Source organism: Leptonotus elevatus, chromosome 21 (assembly GCF_054856555.1).
Source record: "Leptonotus elevatus isolate MCC_2025b chromosome 21, RoL_Lele_1.0, whole genome shotgun sequence".
NCBI lineage: Eukaryota > Metazoa > Chordata > Actinopteri > Syngnathiformes > Syngnathidae > Leptonotus > Leptonotus elevatus.
In genome coordinates this window covers 5,768,628-5,792,211 of record NC_141259.1, presented here as the reverse complement: position 1 = coordinate 5,792,211, position 23,584 = coordinate 5,768,628, and the positions used below count along the sequence as shown (strand labels likewise).

The following is a 23,584-nucleotide window of genomic DNA, read 5'->3' as shown; positions in this document are numbered from 1 at the left end:
TTTTTATGTCTAGTTCCTGATCGTAAAATAGCCACAAGAGTGTGAGTACCGATACTTTGAAATAAGACCTAGTATCGGCCCAATACCGATACCATGTACAGTGTATCTAGGAATTCAAGGTATCGGTAATCGCAGCGGCGGACGACACTGGCCAACAATCAGGAAGTAGAATTTTGAAATTAGAAGAATAGAAAATTGACATGAATTAAATGCAATTTTAAGGAAAAATGCTATTCTGAGATATATAGGTCTTTATTTAATATCAGTTTTTTTGGTGTGTTTGTGTGTACATTTTATATGTCAAGGTATTAGCAGTATCGGTACTTGGCATCAGTAAGTAGTTGAGTACTCGTAATGGTGTCTGAAAAAAAGTCTTATCGAATAGGGGTGCCTTGATCTGACAAAACAAAAAACTGTATCAGATTTAGTGCTGTCACTATCAAATATTTTTAGAATCGATTAATCTATTGATTGTTTAATCGATTGATCGAGTAATCGGATTCATTTTAATTTTGAATTAAAGTGTATTACGAAAGCATTTTTCCCTGATTACTGTTTATTAAGCAGTGATTGTTGGTTATTTCGTTATTCATATAGGGATTAAAAAAGGGGGATTGGTATGTTACTAGTTTGGTCATTGTTTTCCAAAGTAAAAACATGTTTGCAAATGTCTTATTTTGATGAAACACAGAAGATAATCAGTCTTCTTTCATAAATGACTACAGAAGTCAGTGAACAAATTGAACAATTACTGTTGTTATGCTGAAATCAGAGGATTTGAACAATTAAAAAAAAAAAGGCTCCAAACAATTACTTTATTAGAATAGTTGTTGATGAATTTTATATTCGATTACTTGTCGATTAATTTTGACAGCTCTAATCAGATTATATCGGTCTACATCCAAAATCTCCGATATTAGCACTCATATACAAGCAGTCAATTCCAGATTTAGTTCCTTCTGGTTCTAGCATGCAATCTGAATGAATGGGTCATATTTTCTCTTACCTACTGTTGCTGATTATTGTCATTTGCTTTAATAATATCACTTGAAAATGATGATTAAATGATGAAATAAATAGTATCAGATCAAAATCAGTATCGGACAGACAGTACATAACTGCCATAAATAAATAAGACGAAAGAGTGACTGCTTCAAAGTAAGCCTGGCCCTTTGTTTTACAAGACAGAAAAATGAATGTTGTGTGATGATGCGCAAAGGCAGATGCCAACATGCGTCAACATTCCTTGGCACATTTAAAGCCAGAGCAAACCAAGATAAACACAACTGTCACTGCATGGCACGTAACAACAGCTTGTGAGGAGTACGACAATTAAGTTGGCAAGCGACCAGAAAAATCTGAAGACAAAAAATGGAAGAAATGCACGTGGAGAGGCATTGACGAGCAAATGCTCATCAGGCAACTGAAATGAGGAAGAGCCAGCTAAGGAGAGACAGGAATGCGACTCTGAAAATTGCAACTCGAGGCATCGAAAATGGGAGAGCCTGAAAATGAAAGTAGCCTAAATTCACACGGTGACGGATAATGAATCACACCAACACAGATAAAGCCATCCTCGTGTATTAATAGCCATTCCAGGAAGAACGGCTATGTCATGGTCTGATGAGCAAATGTGTTTCCAACAAAAAACGGGGGAGTAGGGCTGGCGAGGTTTCCGGATAACTTTCCAAAATTGTGTAAACTCATTAGCTCATTAACTCATTACTTCCATCGTTGTCACCGGCATTCGGCCACGTACCCCTTTGCTTTTACAAATATGATTCTTCTGTGTTTTTTGGGAGTGATGCTCCGAGGAGTGGAAAGGAAGGATTCAATGACGGAAGGGAGGGGGCACACAGAATAAACTGAGCCTCCCTTGTTTTTGGCACCTTGAAGTGTTGAGAAGAAAGGGCGATGAGGGAGAGATTATTGGATGCGTCAGATGAGATATGGTGAAAAGCCAAAGAGAATAGACCAAGAGGGTCGTTTAAGGACCATTGATTTTTACTAAACTCATAGTCAGTCAAAGTCAAGAACTCAAACGAGTGCGTGAAACTTTTAAAAATCTCTACAGGACACAAAACCTTGAGCAAAGTCAGTTTTTCATCTTCGTTAGGGCAAATCCACCGTCCATCACATTGTATACCCGTTATCCAGTTCAAGGTCATATCAGGGCTGGAACCGATGCCAGTTGACTCAAAGTGTCCAGTGGACTACACCCTAGACTGATCGTGATCCAACGCAGGGCGAATGTGGATTGAATACAAGTTTCTCCGCTCATGATTTGGCAGCTAGGCTGGCATTTCCCAGCAATGGCCAGAGTCTGCACGACAGAAAATTCTTTTTTCTTTTTTTTTATAACCGAAGAATGTTTTTGACAGTAATAAGTATGACCTTATCAACACATTTCATGAAGTATACAAGATTATTGTATAGACTTTATGTGTCAATAATAAAACCACTCTTACCCTTACAACTGCTGTACTGTATACGATTACATAATTGGGCTGGAAAAATAGCAATCACGATTGTTTGATTGAGATTGAAAATGATTGAAATTGACTAAAATAACTCGTTTTTCACACATTGGGAATAATTTAAGCCTTTGCGTAGTATTATCTTACCTGTGGGTATGTGCTCTCACAGCATTTGTGTGTGAATATTTGTTATTTGAAGGAAAAACACTCCCTGTGTCGATGCTAACTTCTGGTTAGCATTTGAAGGAGATCCTCCTTTCGCTTTTAGCATTAGCACTAGGCTAGCAATGTTTTAAAAACAAAGCATGTTTTGTATTTAAACATACAGTGGATGTTATTCTTATTGTCGTGTTTAGTTTTACAGTTAACGCCAACTGGGATGTCATCAAAGAGCTTAAAGGACGCTTGGGGGACAACAGAACAACCAGAATAGTATACGCTACACACTTGCTAGTTGCTATTGCTACGCAAGCAAAATGGTGCATTCAGGGAACTTTCACAGCGTCGGAAACTTCGGTTTTCTTCGATTATAACGTTTTAAGGGGAAAATAATTGGCCATTTGGCCCAATTGTCCGATTGTTTTGGCAGATGTTTGAAGGGTAATAATCGGCCGATTAATCGGTCGGGCCCTTGTAATAAGTTCTATGCAGCCCCACTAGTCTAACCTCTGTATTCAGATTAATATTGTGTTTTTGGAAAATGAACTAAGCAGCAAAATCCACCCATTTTTATACATCTTAGGAGGCAGCCGTTTTGCTACTTGCTAACCAATCACGGCTCAGCTTGCAAACTAGGGGTGTTAGAAAAAATCGATTCGGCAATATATCGCGATATTACAGCGCGCAATTCTCGAATTGATTCGATATGCGGCCGAATCGATTTTTAAACATCAATTTTTTATGGGAAGATTCAACAAAATGTCTTACTTTGGGTTAAAATTCACACATTAAGCATGGAAGAATGTTATATTAATGGAACATTAAGCCTTGATATTTTATTTGAGTGCTGTTCAAACATGCAACAGACTGCAACCTGTTTGTTAAATGCAGTGGCTCAGTTATAAACCAGAATTTTCAGATAAATAAATACATTTTCAATTTATAGATTAGTATCGGGATTATTCGGTATTGAATCGATTCGTGACCTATGAATCGTGATACGAATCGAATCACCAGGCACTAGGTAATTCACACCCCTATTGCAAACACCACGCGACCAAACTCAGAAAACAGGTGACCGTGGTAGGTCGTTAACCTGGGTCCCGAGCAACTGCGATGTCATTTTCAGTTGACAGCCAGTGGCAAAATGGCTGCCCCCTGAGACGGATACAAATGGGTGGATTTTGTTGATTAATTCAAATTTTACAATCGCAATGTTAATCGAAATACTGTAATTATTTTAATAAGATTCTTGAGTTGACTTTCCCTTTAAGACAGCCGAGAAAAAATATATAAATATATCTGCAGTCATTGCAGACAAAATCTAAGCCACTTTGCTTTAGAGACTAATAAAACTTTTTTTTTTACTTCCAATACTGGATGCAACTTCATAACTGAGTCAATAACGGTCTTTGACTTGTAAAGTGCTTTTGCACCTGCTAAGACACTCAAAGCGCTTCACACTGACTTCACATACGTCTACTGATGATGCAGCATCAGGAGCAACTGGGGGTTCAGCCTCTTGCTCAAGGACATGGTCACACACCGGCCGGCGATCGAACGCACAACCTCCTGGTTGCAAAACGACAACCCTACCACTGAGCCATGCCGCCCCATTTCTGATGTCATTAGGGCTACAGTATGTCACAAAATCAAAAAGCTTGAAATGATCTATACCGTCTTCTCACCTCAAAGTTGACAGTCAAGTTCCTCTTCAGGGCAATTTCATAAACCAGGCTGATCTCTGATTTGCTGGCATCAGCACTTTCCTCACTCTCCGCTTTTTCTTCTGGGTCCTAACAAAAGGATCAAGAATTAGGCATGTTTGTTCAACAAGAGAATGACATTCAAATGCATGGACAGTGTACATGGTTTAAAGCTGGAATAATAGTCATTTGTTATCTTTTAACGGATAAGCATATCTCATATTGGGACAAAAACATGTGATAAATGATTCAGCAGTACGTAAATGCTTAATAATTGTCCATGACTGTTCGAGAACCGTATCCAACCATGTCATAAAATTTGAAATTTAGGCGGTGCGTGTCAGCCAAGCTGTTGGAAAGTTCGGCATGTACAGTACGTTCCCTGCTTATGATTCTCATCTGATGACTGAAGACTGGCTCACCATGGTAGATAACCATTATATCAACACTAAATTCCCACCAGATAAATTCATCTCTGTGAACATCATGAACAGTTTACTCAAAAAAGCAGATAATAGATAAGATTTGAGTTTGTCTGTGTATTAGGTTGGTCCGTGGAAATCTAATCAGGACAGAACCATTGGCAAAACAATAAATCAAATGTTGCTGTGAATAAGCTCTGGATAGTTCAAAGGTTACGAAATTAAAAAGCAATGTAGTTTAACATATCTAGTGGAATGTCCTGTTACAGTTGGCATCATAAGATATAAACAAGATATGTTTATGAACTGGTCTTAGATTTATGTGAAAAGTGTTACATAAGGATTAATTTTGGTCGTACATCTTTTTTTTTTTTTTTAAGCATTTGGATATGATTCATGAGGTATGATGGATGCATGTGTCAATGGATCTGTGTGCAGGAATGACCAAGCAGATCGGCAACCTTGTTATATGACAAAGACAAATAGGTTTGACTTTAGTGCTTCTACTAAGATCAGCAAAATCTGAGAAAAGTACAGCAAGTGAAATTGAATGTCTCATATTAGGATGTAGGGACTTTATCATAATACTGCAGATTTTAAGATTTGAGTTTTTTTCAGAATCATGTACACTTTTCATGTACCTTGGTCACATGATGACTCAATGCACCCAAAAACGTATAAATACGTTCTAGTTGAAATATTACTTGCTCCCAAAGTCGTATTTATTTATTTTCTCCCTCTCCTTTTTTTGGAATTTTTTTTCTGCCTTTTTATGGTAATTTCTGCTTTTCCTCTACTTTTTTTGGGGACATTTTACAGTCACTTTTTGGACATTTTTAGGTATTTTACTCATTTGCTCCCAAAAACGTATAAATTAGATTACGTATAAAAAACGGTTGAAGCAATGGTAGTTATTATAAAAACGTCCAGCAGGTGGCAGCAGAGTACAAGAGATCGACCAGGGCCATGTTGCAAAAAGGCTCTTTTCCTCAGTGTTTTGAACAGATTTGTGAATAATGATGAAATTTTGCTATATGCTAATGCTAATTGTTGCAAAACGGAAACAGATAAATATAAGTTTTTTTCCTGATGAAGGAAGAGACTCTAATCTTTCTTTAGGTAGGTCTCATGTTTTTATAGCAATGGAACACAATATTGTGTATTCTGTATATTCAATAAAAATCAGTCAAAATCATGTAAAACAGCAGGGAGCGAAGGGGGTTGCTTCAGTGAAAATAGCTGGAAGAGAATGAGTTAAGAATACATGCAACAGGATTTTTGTTTTGTTTTTTTGTTCTAGGGGTGTCTTAAACACGAATATGGTACAGGCAACTGGTTTGAGAACATTTCATAATGCTTTATTGTCAGAATCACAGACATTTACAAAACAACCACAATGTGCAACAAATTGCACAACAAGCCTCGGTAAAAGCAGAAAACAAAAGAGCTCATTTATTGATGCAGCAACAAAACGGGTCAGGCAAGTAACAGAAGCAAATTGTAACAAAAGCAAATTACTGGCAATTAGCAGGTTGCGAGCATCTGGGGTAATTTGATTTGCCGTATGAGACAAGTTGGCAAATGTGCCTCAAGGGAAACCATGGAAAGGTACAGATACACTGGGAGACAAAAAGATAACAACTAATTCTGACAGGTGCAAACTAAAACCAGATTAATTATACATTAGAGTAATTGATGTCGAGGTGGACTTGGATTCAATCTGCTGGAAGCTGGTTACCGATTCAATTTATTAATCACATAAACAAGCAGAACGCTACCCATGGAGGACTGCTGAAGCTGAAAAACCGCAACCCCCAGTGTTCTTATCAGAAATGTTTTGAGTTGCCAGATATGTTGTTCTAAGTAAATTTTTTAAAATTGAACCACAAACAACATGACACAATTGTCATGGAGGAAGTGGTTTGCTAGGAGTTACTTACAGCCACTCAATATATGCAACAGATTTTCACCTTCTGCCATTGAGGGATACAACGATTTGTCAATTTAGCTATATGTTATGTACATTGGCAGTGATGCTTATGCAGCCAGAGAAGAAGCGCAACATAGATCCATCTAATGTATAAAAAACGTTTTATTTTAAATATTGCCATGGCCCAAAAAACGTATTTATACGTTTTAATGTTTTGTATTTATTTATGCTAAAGCATACAGAAGGCTTTGATGCAGCCTCTGAGCTGAAGAGAATACTTAAAGCAATGGTAGTTATTACAAAAACAGCCAGCAGGTGGCAGCAGAGTATAAGAGATCAACCAGGGCCAGGTTGCAAAAAAGCTCATTTACCCAGTTTTAAACTGATTTGTGAATCATGATGAAACTTACCTATATTCTAATGCTAATTGCTACAAAACGGAAACAGATAGATACACTTTTTTTCCCCTGATGAAAGAAGAGGCTCTAATCTTTCTTTTGGTAGGTTCCATGTTTTTATAGCAATAGAACACAATATTTTGTGGGCCTTGCAAAATCAGTCAAAATCCAGTAAAACAGCCGGGAGCGAAAGGGGTTGCTTCAGTCAAAATGGCTGAGAGTGAATGAGTCAATTATTAATAATAACATAAAAATAACATTATCAGGTCATTTGAGCGAATTTGTCATTTCAGAAGTGTGTAGATAACTGGAAGCCCTTCATATTAATCAGTACCCAAGAAGTAGCTTTCCGTTTCAAAAAGTTTGGTGACCCCTGCGCTAGCCAATACCAAAACTGTTTGTATATCGAAAATAGTACGTAAATATGGTCATTTTTCTACAGAATACAGGATTTGTAACGGATATTATGATTACACGACGCAAGCGGTCATAATGTTGTGGCTGGCTTTGCTTTCATGCAAGGAAATAAATGAACTCCATGTAATCGACATGCTTGATTAAAAAGCGTGAGGTGTGAGGTTACCTGTGGTGGCCTTTCTGGGATGGGTTCATTGCGGAGGGCTTGCAGGGCCTTCATGGCAGCGTTGTGTCTGGCAGCTTGGCGAGTGCGCCCCTCCCCAATGAACTCATGACTCCCCACAGAAAGCTGGACATAGAAGATCTTGGGAATAGGGTAATGGTACCTGGAACAAGCCAAATTTTCATCATGAGCAAATAAATCAAATTAGGAGTCGAACTCAAAAATACACGGCAAGAAGTGAGAGAATTAAAAGCATTTAATATACCTGTAAAAATGAAAAGGTCACACACTACATTCGGGTCAATTGCTACACAATACCCTGTTGACCAATCACCTAACTAATGTCTTGCTTTTATTTTTCAGTGTGGGCCTGCCAAACAAAGCACATGGACACATATATCCTCTCCTCTTTCTTCTAAACTTCAACATGGATTTTGTGCTCTTTCATTGGGTCCTGACAGAGTGGGACTGAGCTGTCAACGAATTGATAGAGCGGTCTGCAAGTCCATGTGGAGATACCCCCTCCTGGGTCAGGGGGGAGAATGTCTGCAGAATGGAGGGCAATGAAAGAGAAAGAGTGGGAAAGCTATGAGGGAGGGAGGAAACCAAAGTTTTTAATATCCGTTTTCCCTGTCCTCTGGTTTCTTCTCAGCCAGTAGATACGTTTCAGTATATGAGAACATGCAGGTCCCATAGGTGGCACAGATACATGACTACATTTATTTGAAGAAACACAGTCACGCTGGAGGAATTCGGAGACAACCACAACAAGCGTTCCAGGCGTTAATGCTAATCTTTCACATCATATCCAGAGTTAGTTTCCATGTTTGCATTTTTATCCATTAACGGCAGTTTAAGCACACCTAATTTGGCACATTCTTTTTGAGTTGGTGTGGGCAATTGGAATGAATGAAATGACATTTCTAAAACATTAACTGACACTTGAAACATCTGTAACTGTGTAAGTGTTTGATATTAATTAAATATTAGGTGCTAAAATAACTGACCAAATTAAATATTTGGGGAGGGGGGCAATTAAACTTGATGCCACATCGGTCATGCCAGAAAAACTGTAACCACATTTGAGCAATATGTTTTTAAAATTGTTTTTTTTTTTACAATTATAGTAAATACACGTAAAATAAGGCAATTAAGCAAGAAATGAACAACAATAATAATAATTGTCTTTGTAATGAACTTTACATTTCAAGACGAATATCAAAAGTGCTACAGTGACAATTTTTTTTTATTATTATTATAAAAAGGACAAGTTAAAAAAGTGCGGGTTTGCTATCACCATGTCAACGTCAACACAATATAAATAATAACTTGCGTCCAGATCTCTTTCAAGCGACCTGGGGGAGCCAGGCAAGAAGCGCTATGGAGACCCCCCTCCACCACCTCCCAAAAAACACCACCAGCTTCACTGGCCCCAAGCTCATTCGAGACTGACTGGCGCAAAGTGGAAAAGTGTGCTGTGGTCTGACGAGTACCCATTTCAAATTGTTTTAAAAATAATATTAAATATACTTAAAGTAAGGTCAAGTAATTAATTCCAAAGCTGACGTCCAGATCCATTTCGACCCCCTGAGGGAAAGAAGAGCTACGAAGGTCTCCTCACCCCACCCCAAATAAAATCCAACAAAAACCTGGCCAATGGGAAAAAAAACTTACTGTTAATTAAATTAACAAAAACACCAGCTTCTATGGCCATAAGCTCATCCGAGATGGACTAACGCAGAGTGGAAAAAGTAAGTTGTGGTCTGACGAGTCCACATTTCAAATTGTTTTTGGAAGTCGTGCCCTCAAGACCGAAGAGGAACAGAACCATCTGGATTTTTATCAGCGGCAAGTTCAAAGGCCAGCATCTGTGGGGCTGTCTTAGTGCCCATGGCATGAGTAACTTGCACATCTGCGAAGGGTCCACGAATGCTGGGTACAAACAGGTTCTGGAGCGAGACTGCAGCCAATCAAAATTAACGATAAAAGTAAGACTAGAGCGTCACATGGTTTTCTCCATACTATCATAATATTGCTTCTCTACTAATAAACTACTCTGAAAAACACAAATGTCGTTTTGTTTCTGCTCTGGCCATCTCTTCATACATTTCCCTCATCTCCTGCACAGCAGGCCTTCGAAAAAGCATTTTACTCTCAGAATGGCAGGAGGTCTTTCCTCAGCCCACAGCCATCCCTCTCATCCATCTGCTCTCAGCTCCTCCAGGCCACTGGAGCCTTCCCTGGGCGGGGGCTTGCCTGGCCCTTGCACGTCAAGATCAGCCCCGGGGTCTCAGAGGATATGCCAAGTGCAACATGGGCTCTGGCCAACAGCGCCGAGCCGAGATGGGAGCAGCTGGGACAGGAACATGGAGTACAGGTGCAGAGAGGAAGAGATTGAGGGATAACGCGGAGAACGAAAAAAGGAGACTGAAGGGGTGGAAGGAGAGAAGAAAACAGAGAACGCGAGAGGAAGGGGAGGCGGCGGGAGACCCTAATCTACAACGTGGGAAAGTAGTGGCTTCAACGCAAGCGGGCGAGCCAAGAACACGGGAGAGCACACGTACAGGCAGCAAAATCATGTGCGAGCAAATCACATCAGTGCCTGCTGGCTGGCTCCGCATGTATGTGTTATCAATTATTATTTTTCTTGTTATTATTACAACAAAGCGGGAATCTGGCCAGGACACCTGTAGGGAGGGTGTGGAAACTGCTGAACGGGAGGAAAAAAATATATCAATAATATTAAAGCTTTGTATTTTTAATGACGTGTGTGTATACATGGTATGACTCATAAGTATTACGCACACGCACACGCACACACACACTGCTGCCTTTGATTCTTCAAACAGTCATAATAGGAAATGAGAGATATGGCCATTCAATTACTCCGGCAAATGACAAGGTGACATTTAGTCTGGAAGCCGTTTTTGTTGTGGCAAGCGAATCTAAACTTTCTAACCTTCCCGATGTGGAGAGAAAAGGTTTCATCATCACCACCGCCACCAACACACTTTCACACTTATCCAAACATGTCAAACTGATTTGATCAGTAGTCTTTCAACATTCACAAATGACTGTGTTGATGTGAATTTTGTCTGGCATATTAACTTATTAAAAACGTTCTATTTTAAATACTGCCATGGTTCCAAAAATGTATTTATGTGTTTTTTTATTATGTTTTTTTAATGCAGCCTTTCAACTGAAGAGAACGCTTCAAGCAATGGCAGTTATTACACAAACGGCCAGCAGGTGGCATCAAAGTATAAGAGATCAAAAAAAGCAAAAAAGCTCTTTTCCCCATTGTTTTAAACAGATTTGTGAATAATGATGAAACTTAGCTATATTCTAATGCCAATTGCTGCAAAACAGAAACAGATACAAATATACTTTTCTCTGGGCCTTGTAAAATAAGTCAAAATCCAGTAAAATGGCCGGGAGCAAAAGGGGTTGCTTCAGTGAAAAAGGATGGGAGGGAATAAGTTAATGTTTTTCTTTTCATTTTAAATGTAGAGGACAGACAGCTTTGTTTTAAAATTCTAACAATACGTGGACAGCTTCCAGGGTTATTAGCATGTTCTAAACTAAATTAAAAAAAATAACAGGTAAATTAGCTCCCTAAACTTTTCTACAGTAAATACAGTTTTCCAAATTTGAACAGAACTGAAACTTTCACTTATATTTGTTTTAAGTTTTAACAAAAACAAAAAGTGGTTTCCAGTGTCAGCAGCAGCTCTGATTAAGCGAAAATTTAAATTAATAATTGAATACATAAATAAAAAGTTCCCTGAATTTAACCGGGTTTTAAATCGTTCTCTTAAGTTGGTATCCCACTGAGCGACAAACGCTTGTGTACCTTGCATTTTGTCAGGGTTCAGAAAAGTTTTCAAAAGATGTTCGCAGACAGTGAAAAATGGTCTAAACACACAAAAATTTCTTTACAAAAATATTTTAAAAAACGTTCACAAGTATTTGCCGCTCAGCTTTATTGGTCTTCAGATTTTTCCAATACCGATATCAGTCAAATGCCAAATATCGTAACGTGCCTGAGCAATGCACAGTGTAGAGATGCTTTTAGGTACTTCAAGTTTTTACATGTGTCTTTTGGATGAAAACATTTGTATTCAGTTACATACAGTGGCCCAGCCAAAGAGAGGAAAAACAACATGACCACTAAGACTAGTGGTCAACAGTTGGAGGCCTTCACTTCAGTCGCGCACAAACATGAAAACAACGCAACACAGTCAGAGCAGCGTAAATGGGACGGTGCTGCTTTGAGAGCAAAAGAGTGACAGAGCCTTTGTGGGGCAGAAAAAAAAAAAAACTTGGACTGGCTTGTTTTTCCTCCAGCTGCACTTTCTTCCAATCTCTTGCCAGACATGTACTTGTTTTCCCTCCCTCCTTTCCTCATACTTCATTCCCTGTGTCCATCATTAATTGCTTTTCTTCCTTTTTGCCTCACGCAATTGCTAATGCATAAAATACATAATGATGTGACATTAAAAAAAGCATGTTGTCAAGAAAGAAAAAAAACATCAAACGCTGGCCTCTGGATTTATAAGATCCAAGGACAAGGTCTCCTCCACTAGGACAAAGTGGATACTGTAGACATTAAGAGCAGTGGTTTCTCATGACATTGGTTCAAACTTTTTTTTTCTCCTGGTGAAAGAAGAGAGAGCATTCTTTCTTTTGGTAGTGTGTTTACGTAATCGTAGAACACACTATTCTGTGTAACATGGAAAGAAAATCAGTGAAAATGATCTAAAGCGGCTGCCTAGCATATAACTTAACGCCCACCATTTGTGATATTAGTAAAAGCAGGGTTTACTAGACAGACCCGTTAGTTGTATCAACAAAACCGTTAACTGAAAATAATTCTAAGGTCAAGTTAATAAAGAAAAACAACTTAGTCCAGTGTTATGTGCAACCAAATTAATAGCAGAGTTAAAAATAGTATGGAAAGATTTAGGAAATCCGAAAATGTAACATTTGTAATGCATTATACTTCCACACAAATCTCATGCCCATACTTAAAGGGATACTTGAGTCATTGAGCCATTTTCAGCAGTAAAAAGTTAATATTTTGTCCAGAACTAATTTGATAACTTCATTATTTTTCTTGTACAATTATCTTTCACTCTCAGCCATTTTCACTGAAGCAATCCCCTTCGCTCCCGGCTGTTTTGTTGGAATTTGACTGCTTTTGCAAGGCTCACAGAATATTGTGTTATATTGCTATAAAAACATCCTCATGGAAAAAAAAAGAGTATATTGCTATCTGTTTCCGTTTTGCAGTAATTAGCATTAGAATATAGCTAAATTTCATCATTATTCACAAACTTTGTGCAGTTGAGACCTTCTGTATGCTCGATTATAAAAACAAACAAACAAACGTATAAATATGTCTTTGGGACAATTAAAACATTACAAATATAACGCAATTATATGTTTTTGGGTGCAAATGAGTTAATAACTTTAAAGATACATGTTTCCATTTGCTGTCGACTGAAGATGACATCACCTGTGCTGAGGAAGTAGGTAACGAGCAATCTTGGCTCACCTGTTTTCTGGGTTTGGCCAGCAAACTGAGCCACGATTGGTCGTTACCTACTTCCTCAGCACAGGTGATGTCATCTACAGTCGACAACAAGTGGAAAAATGTGTATTTAAAGGTAATAATTGTACATGAAAAATAAGTTACCAAATTCATTCTGGACAAAATATTAACTTTTTGCTGCTGAAAATGGCTCAATGAGTCAAGTATCCCTTAAGAAAAACTCCAAAATACAATAGAACCTCAAATGAGGAGATCCTAAATGTTGCACAAAACCATGAAAAAAACGAAAACATTTTGGAATAATATGCCACAAAAACTTGGGACATCCAATTTGGAGCCACGAGGATCAGTGAGCAGAGTGAAGAGATTCTACTATTCACTAACTAAATAACTAACTAACTACTACTGATTACTGATGACTTGGTTGTAACGTTTAACACTAGCATTAATGATTAACTGCACATGCATTGCTTTAAGCCAGTGTTATTGGTAAAAAAAAACATAAAACACTCATTTTTGACAATGAAATATGAAAAAAAGACATGTCAACATTTGTACTAGAATAAATAAATTCTAATTATTTCTCTCTTTTTTTTTTAACTGTTCTTTTACAATCTGAAAAATATGGAGGGTGATCAGCATCCTGGAAAGTAATGCTCCATAAAAATTCCATCTGTAACATAACATCAAAATCAGGGGTCTCAAACTTGACATTTAGAATTTTGACATCAAAATTAAAACCTGCCGTGAAGAAAAAGGTTGACAACAAGAACAGTCAATTTAAAAAAAAAACAGGACCAGAATTGCAGTGGTAGTTCATATTATTTATCAATTAGAAATTTTGAAATGTTTTTATTAGGGGTGTCATGCGATAATTTTTTTTAATCGTAATTAATTGCATGACTTCAATAGTTAACTCACGATTAATCGCACATTTTTTATCTGTTGTAAATGTACAGTAAAATGTACAATAAAATATAAGTTTAATAGTCTTCTTGTTAACATAAAAGTGGAAAGAAATGTTAAACTAATAGAAATATGGCTGCATCTTTTAGTCATTGATACAGTCATTTCATAATTCATAACATTGAGTTAAAATTAAAAAGATGCACTGTACTGTAAAAAATGAGTATTGATTTGTGTTGGTAATTTTTAGCCACTAGATGGCATAATTGCATTTGTAAGATGTTGGTGACAACTCGGTGCATTTTTCTTTTCATAATAAGCGCTATCTAATCTTTAATATGAAGTAACTCGTGAAATTCTGCACATTTTTAAAATGGTAAAATGCAACTTGAGCCCAGTCTCCACAAATACACGCATTATTATTAAATTTATTATAGCTAAATTTTGTCGTGGACGTCTCTGCTGCGTTGCGACTGGAATTCCCCCAGTACAGGTTTTCCAAGTAAAGGGCGGTCATTAATTGTGCATTAAAAAAATGAATGCCATTAAAATAACTTTAAATTAACCCACTACTTTTGACACCCCTAGTTTTTATAATGAACTAGTTTTTACAACATCCTACATTCTCATGAGAACATGTTTTTATGCTCAAATGTTCGACCTCAAAATTGCATGTACAGTATGTAGCAACTCATATGTTATCATTAAACTCATTAGTGACAGAAAGTTGAATTACTCGCTCACATGCTTGTTATTCACTTCCTCTCCTACAGACAGCTGTGCCATAAATGGACTTCTAATATAACCATGTTTACCGACAAACAGCGTTTTACATCCAAACAGCGTTTTGTTGCTCCTTTCAATTTGAGTGTCAGAGCTGAGAGCATCCATTGTTTCCACCAGCTTGTTGTTGTTTCAAATTTTGAACACGAGATTAAAGCGCCCTTGTGCAAGTACTGTAATCAGTCTCGGGGCCCTCCTTCCATGCTTGGCTCAGGAGAAATCAGAACCCCCAATAAAATTACCCCAGGGCTCTCGTAATGGCTGACTAATGGTGACACATCGTGCATCACTTCCAAATATGAAAAATTTACAATACTATTACTCAGAGGGAACAGGCTAAAACAAAAAAAGATTTGGTTACTAGGTAGAAAAAATACATACGGAATAATTCACCATGGAAGTAATACCAGCTGCTTGAAAATGTTTGATGAGCTCACGAAAAACAGGTATTGCATAAAAAGCAAAATATCTATGAGAATGATTTTTCCAATGCGTGTGAAAAACAATTACAGTACACCATGTGTAATCGTATATATTCATGCCACATTGCACAAAAAAAAAATCTGGACCTTTGTGGCCTTCTGGTGCCAACTTGGCTGGATGAGAGGAATAGCTGGCTGGGGATCGGTCTAAAACCAGACCCTGCTGTCCTCATTAAAAAGCATTACATTGTGACCTGCTGTTTTATGTTCATCGTCATTAAGAGGGAAAATTGGTTCTTTTGTTAAAAAAACAAAAACAAAAAAAAACAAAGGACAACAAACATTCTGGTGCCGTTTTAAGATTTACTTTATTATGCCTTAATGACGCCTTTCAAGCTGAAAATTACTTGCCTTTTTTTTTTTGGGGTGAATGTGCATCTTTGTGTGGAGTTTGCATGTGCCCTCCGTGTTTGTATGGGTTTTCTGTGGCTTCCTCACAAACAAGTTTTGATGTGAATGCGAGTAGAGAGTGGGTAGTAGAGATAAGTAGTGAGAGGAACACCAATCAATCAATGGCATTCCTTATGGAGGGTTAAATTTTAGGGTGAACACATTTTCAAAATTAAAAACAATTAATTATTATTATTATATACTATTTAACTAATTTAATCACTAGTCAATCTGATTGAGTTATTACTTGAGCTAATGCTAAATCTATCTTGGTTGACAGTTCAACAACTGTAAATAATTAAATGTACTCCCCATTATTCAATCTTTTTTGCTTGGCCCCAGCAGCTATTGCAATCTGCGTTAAGCTAATAGGACTACATTTCCCACGATTCTTAGATGCAGAGGCAGGAAGTCGTTCTAGTTCCGTGATTGACAAAAACACGCCTGCTCGCGATTAACTGTTAAATTCATGTTTAATTGGTTTATCGTATGAATCGCTATGACAACTGTGTGATTGACATGCACATGGTCCAAACGATTGGCTTGCTTAGTGGGCTAAAAAACAACAACCCAAAAACCAGGATGCTGCGATGAGACGTGTAAATAAAAAAAATAAAAAAAATTGAGACTCTGGTCAGTGGTGACCCTATGGGCTCTTTGCACAAATCCACTACTTCCTGAACTCAGTACCACTCCTTCATTTCCTGTCTTTCATGATTGGACAAACTGATTAATCCAGGTGTGTCTGGCCATTGTCGTCGTGGTTACTGAGGTCAGGCACACCTGGATTAATCAGTTTGTCCAATCATGAAAGACAGGAAATGAAGGAGTGGTATTGTGGTATTTGTGAAAAGAGCCCATTCAATTCAATTAAGCCACTGTGGTGCAGGTGCACCAATCACAATTTTCTGGCCGATCCACAATCTAACTCATTCCCTCTCAGTCATTTTCACTGAAGCAACCCCCTTTGCTCCTGGCTGTTTAACTGGATTTTGACTGATTTCGCAAGGTCCACAGAAAATAGCTAAAATCATGGAACCTACCAAAAGAAATATCAGAGTCTCTTCTTTCATCAGAAAAAAAAAGGACATTTGTATCTGTTTTGCAGCAATTAGCATTATAATATAGCGAAGTTTCATCATTATTCACAAACCTGTTTAAAACAAAAGCAAAAAAAGAGCTAGCTGCAACATGGCCCTGGCTGATCTCTTATACTCTGCTGCCACCTGCTGGCCCTTTGTTCTGGGACATTAAAAGAGCCAATTCTCCGTTGACACGAAAAGCAGTCAGGTTATGCCCAAACATTGTCGTGCAATACCAAGGACATGGCTTTGCAATCACAATTTTTAAAACGACATCTTTTAACGGTTGGAAAACAAACTACGAATAATATCGTACTGAACTGAACTCATTGGTGCTGTCTTAACATGACAGCCCCAGTTCAAGATCACACGCTACATCGTTGCGCTCAAGTTTCCCAATTCCAAGATCAAAGACTTGCCGACTTGAACCATCTTAAAGCTCAAATGTGCAGCTACCAAAGCCACAACACATAAAGAGGCCAAATGTCCTGGGAAACGACTTTTGAGTTCCAGTGTGGCGCTCGGCGTCACCGTTTGCCTCACGCTGTCAAACATAACTGAGACGAGCCATTACGAACGGAATGTCAGCTGACGTAAGCTTGTCGTCATCATCAGATGAGTTTCACACTAAAAACACTGAGTCAAAGGTGGAGCTGTGGACATGACGACTTACACAAACATGAACATGAAACTCGAGTCATCTCAACTCAATGGACATGAAAGAAGAGGCCGGCTGAAGCGATAGCGAGCACAGATCTTTCCAAATAATTGCTTATTTTGGACGCGAGTTCCAATCCCTCGACGTCTCTTAAACAAAATATTGTTTAGTGAGTTTACGCCCATTTGTACAATTTGAACACATCATGCTTTAGGTCAGGTGTGTCTCCCGTGGTTTCTTAGATCATAAACAATAGCATGAATCTGATGTACTAATCAATGAGTGTGCATGTTGTGATGTTTATCTTACAAAATGATAATAAAATACTATTTCCTCTCTAGGTCTTGGGAAACTCCCTTTTGTTTTGGGATCAAGCTATGACAACACATAAGAAAGACTACAGAGCTGTAATTCAGTTTTTACCCCGAATCATCAAACGAGTGTAAATATCAGAAAAAGATTTATTAATTGTTTTTAACTATTCAAAATGACTTGGCTCCGTGTGGAAAAAGGAAGTGCCCCCTCTAGTTAAATAATGAATTAACTGTGCTTAATCACATTTATTGGAAAGTTTAATTTCCATTAGCCACACCCAAGCCTGATTAACTCCAAACCACTTCAATCAAGAAATCACTTATATAAACCACATTTGACAAAACGAGGGCGGGCAAAAGAGCTGAAAAAGCTGCAACACAATGCCACAATCCAAAGAAATTCGAGAATACATGAAAAATAAAGTAATCAACATCTATTGATTTGTAGTAGATACAAGTTGTGTTAAGATCAAGACAGTATCGAAAAAAGTCAAATGCGCATTTTGGCTACAAGACCGGATATACGTCGCACGTTTTGACCGATACTACGTCACACGCACGTTTGTGGTCACAATAAATGATAAATGGCGGATGATAAAGTAAGATATGTTCGGGGAGACAAAGAAACATGATTGTTTTTATATTTAATTAAAGAAAAAAAAAACATGAATGCAATTTTAGATGGCTTTATTAACATCAGCTCTCAATGCAACGACTCACTTCACTTTCATGCGGGAGGGAAGCCAACAAGACAAACTACTTCCGTTCAGTCCGTCAAAACCAACATTTCCACCTGGAACTCCCCACTGTCCCTAAGTTCCGTCACTACGTCATCTCGCGGAGCATTTTCGCAAAAGAAGAGCTGATGGAAACGGGCATAAGTCGCATGTCCATTTTGCGCATTTTCACAACATTTGCAAAAACATTTCGAAACATTTAGATGGAAAACTGACTACTGACTTGACAAAAACGATTGTAAACAAGTCAGTGCTATATTGCTACTTCTAGTTGGAGGCTTTCTTTTCATTAAATGAATAGTTATGTGTTGTCATTGTGTCTCTCTAATCAGTGTACTAAACACGCACACACGTGCACGCACGCACACAAAATCAAAACATTTTCAACAGTTGATTGGGCAAATAAGAAAAGGCTATTTCACACTGCCTAAACATGAAGCATGACGTGGACGTTTGTGGTGAAATCAACGCTGAAAGGTTTATTTGTTACACGAGGCAATGACGTGACGTCATCTTTAGTAGAAATGAGGATATTTAAGAGGGTCGTCTCATTTCCCCAAAATATTTTGACCTCCTGCTGCTGCGCTCCTCTATCATTCTGAAATTAGCAACTACAGTCGCATTTATTTTTGTAATGTGAACGACTACATAAAAAGATCGACTTAAACAAAAAAAGGCATGCAGGGTTAACTAGTCTACTTGAGCTCATCAAGCAGCTTTAAATCCAACACTCTAAAAACTGTTTGGTCAAATATTATCCAAATTGGGTCAAAAAGTGGCCCACCTAACTTTTTGGGGTTATTCATTTAGGCTAATCCAAAATTAGGTTGCTTTGTGGGTTTTTAATTTAACCCAACCTTTTTAAATAACTCAAATATTGTTTTTTATTTTATTAATTTTTTTTACCTAAGTCAATTGGGTTATTCGATTAAATGATTTTTTTTTTCAAATTAATACCCCCCACAAAGCAACCCAATTTGTTTGTGGATTACTAATTTAATTTGACCTAACTGTGAGTTAAATCGAAAAAATTGGGTTAGTTCATTTTTTACCCAATTCCATTGGATTATTCAATTAAACCAAAAGGTTGGATCAAATTAAAGTAAATACCCACAAATTAACCCAATTTTTGGGGTTGTTTGTAGGTTTTTAACCTATGTTGAAAGTAACTTGTTATAAACAAGTCAAAAAGTTGAGTTATTATTGTGACAAATAAATAACACACAAAACTAGCCCTGAAATTTGGTTGCTTTGCTTTGTAGGTAATTATTTTTAATTTGACCCAACTTTTTGGGTTACATAATTCAAAACGTTGAGTTGGTTAATTTTTGACCCAATTGAATTGGGTTATTCAATTCACCCAAAGAGTTGGGTCAAATGAATAACCCAAAAAACAACCCCCCAAATTTTGTTGCTTTGTGGGTATTTACTTTAATTTGACCCATCGTTTTTGGGTTAAATAAACAGTTGTGTCAGTCCACAGAGTGAACAAAAATCAAAATAAGGAAAACTAAGCCTGGTTAAGTGTTGAACTGCATTCATGCATGACGTCATACGAGATGTAAGCACAACAACAATGGTTAAGAGAATGTGAGAAAAGAAAAATATACGGTACACGGGATGCTATGTAAAGTAAAATCCTAATAGGGATTATTTTATTTTTAGTTCGATATTTGAGAATAGTCAGAGAAATGCACTTCTTTTGATTATTTCAACAGGAAGCTTCGAAATGTAAATAAACCGGATGCCAAGCTGTAATGTGAAACCGGTTGTGCGTGATGTGAGTTTCTACTGTATTTATATATTTAAAATCGGAGAAACAAAAATGCCGGACGCCCGGTTGCGAACACCGGCTTCCCCTTTGTTTCTGACATAACAACAGTAACGGCCCATTCAGTATGTCAGCATGTTCGCATGAGGAAATGTCACAGGGCAGAGAACCCCCAGACGTTCATTCCTCCAGCTGACAAAATGTTACTGACATAACCAAATTAGGTGTGGGAGAGGGTGGGTGGTCAGGCTTGCTCCTCAAGGAGGGGAAATCCTGTCCCAACTCCAAATTCTAACAGAACACCTACTGGGGCGACGGATGTAAAAGTCGGGAAAACTTGGAGCAATTCGAGACGAAGCTCGGGACAATGCTGCCTTTTTAGGGTAAACATTTAATGGTTGTTTTGGGAACAATTACTTACGGCCTTGACTGACTCAAAGGAATTGGGTGTTCCAAAGAGAACATGATTTTCATCGATTATTCACAAGAACATGATGTAACAATTTATTTACATAACATTTAAACAGGATTTCTTCACTGGTTGACTCACTTGAAAACTATAAGCGACACGCCAATGGGGATGTTCTCCAATGCCGTATTTCAGAATGAACAATGGGACGGTTGCAACACCACAAATGATCAATTGCTAATTTTAAAGTGGACAGGGATGGTCAGAAATTATTCACGGGCCTTTCGCCATAAATAAGATTCATTAAGACGCTGATAAATGCTCATTACATATTATTGCTGTATTTTTTCATCAAAGCACTTTCTGAATGAATCAATATGAGTCCTGGTGGTGATTAAAGCGCTGATGGATCAGAGCCAGACTGCCCTTTTAATGAGAAGATTTTCCATCAACATGATTCGAGATCACTCTTATTCATCATAATAGGTAAGGACATGGGCATATGGAACCCTTCGTTTCACCGCAGCGTCATTAGGATGACCGATTGCGGCTATGGCCTGTCACTCTGCCGCATAGTCCGTCAGCGGAGGGAGAGAATTCATATTCACAAGGTCTCGCTTTCATTAATCCCACTGAAAGAAAGAGACCTCGTGAAAACATAAATGACCTTGTGGTAATGGATGCTCTTTTTTAGCCTGCGCGAGTCCACTCCGGCTTACCCGTACTTGAAAAGTGGCACAAAAGTAGCAAACAGACCAGACATTTGTCTTTCACCCTGTTTGTTACTGCAGAGATCAAATAGAAAATGTGAGCCAGATGCACAGACTGCCTGCTGACAAGACTCATTTAACCAACAATGACACTGAATCATTCTTTAATCTTTGAGCTGTTTAGACATTTTAAAAATAAACCCTAAAGTACACACCACAGAATTTTGTTTTCCAACTTCAATGATGACATACTGTGTGTAAACCTCAATTTCATTTCTGGCTTGGAAGCGACAAAATGGGTGTTCAGGCCGCTGAACCGAAGCAATTCAAAAATTTAAAAATGAGGCAACACTGCCATCTGGTGGGAAACACGTCAATGGACAGACATCCAATTATTGCAAAGTTAATATTTTGTAACTTCCTCCCACATTCCAGAAGCATGTATCTTAATTGGGGTTATTATAGTTTGGGAATTTTCATTTTAGTTAGTTTGTATTTTTTTTATTTTGTTAGTTTTAATTATCAGTGTGGTTTTGTTAGTTTTTATTAGTTTTAGTTATTTAAGAAAAATGCTTATTTTTAGTTTCAGTATTAGTTTTCGTTTTTAAAAAACATGTGTATTACTTGTGCACAATATTTAATAAACACCATGGAAAAATGAAAAAAGTAACACATTTCTCACCGAGCGTTGCATTTCGTCTGACTTCAATGAAAAAGCAGGCGAGCGAAGCCATTGGAGGCAAAAGTCAAGCACGCAAAATTGTCGCCTAGGAGCGACGTCACGTGAAAGTGCTTTTCTATTGGCTGCTGCTCGATGACATCACTTTTGTGTGACACACTTTCAAACGTCCTTATTACAGTTAATATCGAAATAAATATACTTAAAATCACATTTAAAGTCACCCCAAAGGCTCATGTATTAAGGTATATTAATAACGGTACCAACAACTAAAACTAAGGACATTTTCGCATTTAGCTTTCGTTTTTTTAAAAGCATTTTCGTTTTTTATTTTATTTCGTTAACGGAATTGTTATTTTTTTCCATTGGTTTTCATCAACTAAAATAACCTTGATCTTAATTGACAACTTTGAATTATCAATGTGTTGCCTATCTGTCAACCAGTCCTCGTTGTTCCCCAACTCTCATCCAAGTCAGCTCAAAATTGTGTTGTCCAAAGTTGATCTATAACTGAAAGACGTAACATAATATAGCTTACCTTTGGTTAAACATGCCTCTGAAGTTGTAACAAGCTCTGTAGTTGGGCATGGGTTTGGGATCTAAAGGCCTGTAGACAGCCGGCTCGCCTCTCTTCATAGCCAAACCGTTCAGCTCCACTGTTGGTGTTATACTGCCTGCGTGCGGATGTGCATGTGGAACAATATGGTTACGTTTACATGAGAAAGAATAAAAGATTAATGCTGTCTCAAATGTTTGTATGAACATTTTGAAATTAACTCAAGAATATGTACCGCTTTATTCTGGTGAAATTGCCTTTTTTATGCCAATATATATATATCCATCCATCCATTGCTTATCCGGGGTCGGGTCGCGGGGCCAGCAGCTTTAGCAGGGAAGCCCAGACTTCCCTCTCCCCAGCCACTTCAGCCAGCTCCTCCGATGGGATCCCAAGGCGTTCCCAGGCCAGCCGAGAGACATAGTCTCTCCAGCGTGTCCTGGGTCGTCCCCCGGGGCCTCCCGCCGGTGGGACGTGCCCGGAACACCTCCCCAGGGAGGCGTCCAGGAGGCATCCGAACCAGATGCCCGAGCCACCTCAACTGGTTCCTCTCAACGCGGAGGGGTAGCGGCTCAACACCGAGTCCCTCCCGGATGACCAAGCTTCTCACCCTATCTCTAAGAGAGAGCCCGGATACCCTGCGGAGGAAACTCATTTCGGCCGCTTGTGTCCGGGATCTTGTTCTTTCGGTCACGACTCACAGCTCGTGACCATAAGTGAGGGTAGGAACGGAGATCGACCGGTAAATCGAGAGCTTTGCCTTTCGGCTCAGCTCCTTCTTCACCACAACGGACCGATACAGAGTCTGCATCACTGCAGACGCTGCACCGATCCGCCTGTCGAGCTCCCGCTCTAAGCTGCCCTCACTCGTGAACAAGACC

At 38.3% G+C, this 23,584-nt stretch overlaps 1 protein-coding gene across 1 annotated transcript in view; it reads right to left on the bottom strand.

Moving 5' to 3' along the window:
- Window positions 1–23,584, bottom strand: part of stau2 (staufen double-stranded RNA binding protein 2) — a 95,245-nt gene that overhangs the window by 64,432 nt on the left and 7,229 nt on the right. The window contains exons 5-7 of the mRNA XM_086065698.1: window positions 22,686–22,821; window positions 7,676–7,835; window positions 4,325–4,432 (exon numbers count right to left, since the gene is read on the bottom strand). Of these exons, the coding sequence (XP_085921824.1) occupies window positions 4,325–4,432; window positions 7,676–7,835; window positions 22,686–22,821 (404 nt within the window). The remainder of the gene's footprint in view (window positions 1–4,324; window positions 4,433–7,675; window positions 7,836–22,685; window positions 22,822–23,584) is intronic.